The sequence below is a fragment of the Aquarana catesbeiana genome, linkage group LG01 (assembly GCF_042186555.1).
Source record: "Aquarana catesbeiana isolate 2022-GZ linkage group LG01, ASM4218655v1, whole genome shotgun sequence".
In the NCBI taxonomy this organism is placed as follows: domain Eukaryota; kingdom Metazoa; phylum Chordata; class Amphibia; order Anura; family Ranidae; genus Aquarana; species Aquarana catesbeiana.
In genome coordinates, this window is record NC_133324.1 from 560818843 (window position 1) to 560824842 (window position 6000).

Sequence of the window (6000 nt, forward strand, 5' to 3'; positions counted from 1 at the left end):
AATACTGTTAGTGATGCATAAACATACAAAAAAGCTGCCCAGTATAAATGTGATTCACATTTTTTCACATCTAGCATCTTTCCGCTTCCACCAACACCTCGGTGCTCAACAAACTTTCACCTCATGGGTATATAACATGAACCTTGGCTCATGATCCAAAAAGGGGTTAGGTGGCTCATCCCTCCAGAGACTCCTCAGAGATCCCGACTCTCATATGCGGATGAAGTAGACAAAAAGCCTCCAATCGTGTAGTACCCTTAAAATGATTGCTTGCTTACATCTCACTAAAGCAAGCTGCACACAGATGGATAACGGTGTTTTCCACCACTTCTGGTCTGCTGTGTACTCTGGCCACATCCTATGCACCATGTAACTTCTTCAGGGGACTGAAGTCATGTAACGTGTGGCCAGAGTACACAGCAGACCAGAAGTGACATGAGGCAGAAAAAATCGTTATCTATTTGTGCGCAGCTTGCTGTAGTGAGATGTAAGCAGTTTTAATTTTAATGGCACTATACTATTGGAGGATTTTGTCTACTTCATCCCCGTATGAGTCGGGATCTGAGGATTAACTGAGAAGTCTGGAAGGATGGGCTACCTAAACCCATATTGGGTGTTGAGCCAAGGCTCATGTTGTATACCTAATGAGGTGAGCACTGACTTTCACGTTTTATATTGGCAGCTTATTTGCACTTTACGAATCGCTAATAGAAATAGTCTGAATATTCCCAATACTATTTTATATACACCTACGCATTAGGGAATGGCGCAAGACCACTTTAATAGAATTTTTATTTTTTTATGCTTGTGAAGTTGTGAATTCATTAGGTATCGCAATGCTTTACAAGGTTATTTGGCTTGCACATGTCTGGTAGCACGAAGGACCACTTTTTTACTAGTTATGAAAGGATGCCGTTTGCTATTGATAGTATTTATGCTGTTTAATGTCGGTTTTGACCTCATTTGAGTCAGATTAGTAAGCCAAAGGCCTCTAGAAGGCAGACCACATTTCTCTCATGACAGGTGTACTTGGAACACTTATACACCAGAGATCAGTGTTTAAATTGTGTCTCTAGCCCAGTATGTCGTCTGAGTCTGACAGTGAAGAAAACCGATCCAAAAATGACACTGAAAGTGATGTGGAAGTAGAAGAGAAGGATGGCATCTTTATGCTGAAGGAATCTACACAAGTGAGTAGCAAAATATAATAAAACTGCCATGTTCTGTACGCATGGCACAAATGGAAGTGACTTCCAAGAAACCAGGTTTTACCTTAACGACAGCTGGAAATGCCAGTCAAAGATGGTGCCAGCTTAACTAGTGATGGTTGTGAATACCATGAGAGGTAAGGTCTATTGTGAGCATACATGGGTGCTGCTTTAACAAAATAAACATTTCGCATGTGGATCTACATTCATGGAATATCAGATATCCAATTCTTCTAATTAGCTTACGCTTTTATAAGGAGTATTCAATTGTTTTCTCATGTCTCTTGGCTCGGTTCACACTTGTGCGATGTAGGAACCCTGCAAATCCACTGCGGGTTCCCACACAGCAGTTCACACTGCCATATGCATAGCTCCCAGCTGTCCCTGATTTGGAGCAATGTCCCTCTTTTCTCCATTTGTCCCTCATTTTGGTCTGATCCATATAGTTGTATATAAAATGAGCTTTTTAACTTTCAAAGTTTCCCAATGCTAAAACTTTCATCCAAATTCTAGCTGGCTGCATCTGTAAATTTTAAAAGCCAATATAAAGGAATGGTAGTGGTAAAAAAAAACCCTTGTAGATTTAGTAAGCCCTGTTTTATTTGCCTTTAATGGCAGGGGGCATGTCCTATGCCTACATATGTTTGCTTGTAGGTGTCCATTCTAATCTCAATGTTGGGAGGTATGTCATATGTAAACTGCTCGGGGTGTCATTAACATTGTATTGACACTCACATTTCAGCTTGCATATTGCACTACGAACTGACAGTTCGGACATGAATCAAATCGCATGGGTGTGAACCAAGAGGGTCCTGTGCGAGTTCGGTCTGAATGCGCTATCAGCCATATTTTCTGTATCAAATCACATGCAATATCACACCTCACACACGTGTAAGCCAGGGCTCAGGTTATTAGCACCTGTGTGGGAGTTGCAGCATCCCACCATTGGCAGTGAAGATGGGAACACCAAGGAAGCTCACAGGACATCTGTGCTGGGATAAAGGAGAGCAGTATTTTGGCTCCACTTAAGGTGACAGTTTGTAGTGAGGTGGGGGGTGTGGTAAAACTGTCGCATATGAGGATGCAAACAAAAAGGTGAGGTCTTGAATGACTGGCTAAAAATTTTCAATTCAGTTGTACTTCCAATTTAAAATCGTACTGAATTCAGCACTTTACAGTACATGACTTCTGAGTGGTTGACATTGCTTAAGTTGTAGCTTAAAAACTAGGTAACCCCCTAAAAGCAGAACTTCACTCTCAATCAACTTTGACTTTTTTTTTTTTTTTAAATTCTTTATATATTTTACTTTTTACTCTTCAATTACTTGGTTTCCAGGCCTAGGCAAGTGTCATTCAGCCCAGGCAGGAGTCTTCAGGAGGGAGGAGGAAACCCTTTTACATGAGCATGCCTGAGCTAAGGGCAGATGGATTCCAGGAAATGCTACATGAATCATTTGCCCTTACTCAAGATGGCCACAGCCAGGAATGCTAGAGGGGCATTTTTGAAAGTGATTTCTCAGCAAAATAAAGCAGTTGGATGGATGGGAGTTTGCTTTGAATCTTCAACTTTTTTTTTTTTTCATTTTTTAGGACACACCAGCCAATGAGGAACACGTGCAAAATGGAGAAATTGAGCCTAACAATGAAGAGCAGAAAACATCTTCTGCAGGTCAGAAATCCAGTATCTTGTAGTTTTTGCTTTAGCACTGTTGGGCCTCTTGCACACTGCAGCTTAAAAAAGCTCAGGTGTGTGTAATGACACCACATGCACACGAATGTACACAAATGGCCACTGCATATTGTGAACTAAAACGCAAGAATAAGTTGTTGCGCGCATATACGTGAAAATGTATGCAGATGCATACAAAAAAAAAGTCTGCAGGAGTATTGTGCAAGGGGGGGGGGGGGGGCGCGCGCGCGCGCATCTAGTTTTGGTTAGAGTAGAGGGAAAGTGTTGCCTTTTGCTTCTACTTTTAAGCAACTGAATGTAGTGGTGTATGTGGGGAAATATATTTTCACCTCTTGATAAAATATGGAAGTTGTTGGTAAATGAGGTGTAGCTGTGTCCTTCACTTGGCACAGCATGCATTCTCTAGTTCAGCAAATGACCCCACTCTGGATTGGTAACTCAAATCGTTATGCCAAACTGCCTTACAAAAAAGCTTCCAATTAGTAAATGGCAGCTAGTGTCTCTTGGCAGGAAATGTGCTTAAAAGCCTCCTTATGTTAGAAGTATTGTGAACTCATACTGGCCTTCGTCACCCAGATTAGAGCCCTGACTAGCTTGTAATGCTCTGCTTACAGGAAGCTGTTTCACTATGGTGTGTAGTCTGTATGTGTGGGGGTCCCCCCATCTTGCCTTACAAGGTGGATCCAGATACATTGTAGTATGCACTGAGGACCTGGCTGTAGCTGGTATTGTGTTCTAGCCACCCCAACAAACCTTACAAAGGATGATATAAACCTTTGATCCATTCTCAAAACGGATGAAAGATGTGAACAAATAGTTTTGCTAATCTTGACTTGCAATTGTTAAAGCTCTGTGCTGTCACATGCAAATTGTGTAGATTTAATTCAACCTACTGTGGCAATATTTTAAAGACCTTTTTTGTTTCTTTTCTATAGAATGATCTACTAAATCCAGATGTAGTGTCCTAAACCTAATCAGCCATGACTTGCTACCTGTAACTTTGCTACTATGTTAATAAATATTTTTCAATTAGCATGGCTTCTAGAGTGGTGTGTTTATAATAAACAGCAAGATGTGTACTTTCTGTTAGTGACCTAAAGCAAATCTATTGAAGGGTGGTGCTGGAAATTTACACCTGTAGTATGATCAGCATAGTTCTGCACAAGATAGCAGGACAACAGTAGGCCTTAAGTCTATGGAAATTTTTTTTTTTTTTTCTGATTCAAGCGTCCCACTTGCCCTTACCACCTAAGGGGGTGGCTCCCCAGCTCATAAAGGCCTATAAATTGTTTGCTTTTTTTGCAAGACAAAAAAAAAAAATAGTCCAAGCTCTGAAAATTAAGCTGAGAATGCAGCCTGTGCTGCAGAGACCTACTTATCAGTTAGCAGGTGTCATTTCAGGAGGCTGCAAGCAGTTAAGGCTTTTCATTCTTATCACTTAGTGGTGTACTTGCAAGAGCAAAAATGTGCCACTAAGCAGAACACAGTAGGGTGCATTGGTTTAGTGAGTGCTGAGGCATGGGTTGGTTTAAGTGCTGCTGAAGTGGGGGACATTGGGAGAGGTTAGAGGATGAGACCAACATTATACAGACTCCATGGATGCTGTCTGCCTCGCATCACCACCCCTTTATGGGCACATTTATCTTGTCTATCCCGAACCCACATAGCTGACTTCTCCCTGTCATGGCATGTATTGAAGTGCTGTGCTACATTAGTTAACTAGTTCTCCACACTATAAACATGGTTAAAAAAAAAAAAAAAAAACCCCCAAGGTGCCTTGTAGTCCTGCTCACATACTGGATGTGGCATAGGCTACGACTGATCATAGACCACACAAAGCGGGTTTTACAATCATAGGAGTCAATTGCAAATTCATTGAGGAATGAAATTATTTCAACCCAAAATATGGTTACAGCACGGACACACTGATGTGCCACACTTATAGTTGCCCTTAAAGTGCAATTGAGGATCTTGCAACTTTCAGGTTGAAAAACTCACACAAATCCCTTCCCAAAGTGGGTTCCCTTCTAGCAACTATATTACCGTCCTGTAAAATATTTGCACATCACCATACAAGATGGACAGACTTTTTTTTTTTTATTTTTTTTTTTTTTTGTTGACCTTCCTCATTTTATCAAACTTGGTTCTGTAGTCTATAGAAAGGGTTAATCTGTTTAATTTCCTGAATTCCTCTTCAACATATATTTGTGTTTTTTTTGTTTTGTGGCAATCGTGGGTGCTTTTATCATCCATATGGGATGACCCTTATTGAGGAACCATTTGTATAGAGGCCTCCTAGTCTTTGCTACATATGTGTACCTTGCCAAAACTGGCCCACCGGGGATCCCTTGCTTTTATAATATGAAAAAACAAATCGGCGCAAATATGTATGTAACAATAGCAGATAGCTGAACACCAGGGTCAATCAAAAATCCCTGAAAGACATATAAAACAGATGGTGCAGCGCTAAAAAGATATACTTTTTTTTTTTTTTTTTTTTTGTTTTATGAACCAAGTGGTCATCCGTGATGTAACATGCAGAAGACTCAGTGTGTGTGGCCTCTCACCTCAGCACAGGGACCCTTTAATTACAGAGGGTCAAATGCACCTTCCCTTATGGGTCAATATGGATGATTGGCAGCAGATCCCGATTGGTCTGGATACAGCAAAAAGCAAGGACTATGCAGTGTAGGAAACTCCCAAGGCATATGACTCATGTAAGCAAAAAGGGGTACAACAGTGCGCGCCGCAAGGTAAACTAATTTTATTAATGAACAATTAAAATCAAACTTACAAACAAGGCACTATTCCAGTGCCACATGCATAAGCGTGTGGGTAAACAAGGATGCGAGATTGCTGCGGATGAAGTCACAACGCTTCCTTCCGACAGAAGGAAGCGTTGTGACATCAAACATGACCCATGAATGCCCCTCATTCCATGCAAAGCCATCTAAAATGTTTAACATGGTTTGCATATTTTTAAGTAGCTGGGAAGCCATTCCACTAAGGCTTGTAACCTTGTCCCTCTAACATTGTCCCAACCTTACATTGAGTGAACTGATACTTTATATCATGGGCCTGCCTTTGTAGGGGGGCCTAGAC

General features: G+C 41.1%; 1 protein-coding gene across 2 annotated transcripts in view; it reads left to right on the forward strand.

Annotated features, from left to right (window-relative positions):
• The window catches only part of LOC141106090 (uncharacterized), a 28232-nt gene extending 24302 nt beyond the window's left edge, over positions 1-3930 (forward strand). For both annotated transcript variants that reach the window (XM_073596555.1, XM_073596645.1), the window contains 3 exons: positions 1077-1190; positions 2799-2877; positions 3834-3930. In XM_073596555.1, coding sequence (XP_073452656.1) covers positions 1077-1190; positions 2799-2877; positions 3834-3838 — 198 coding nt within the window. In that variant the 3' untranslated portion in view covers positions 3839-3930. The remainder of the gene's footprint in view (positions 1-1076; positions 1191-2798; positions 2878-3833) is intronic.
• The last annotated feature ends 2070 nt before the right edge of the window (positions 3931-6000 follow it).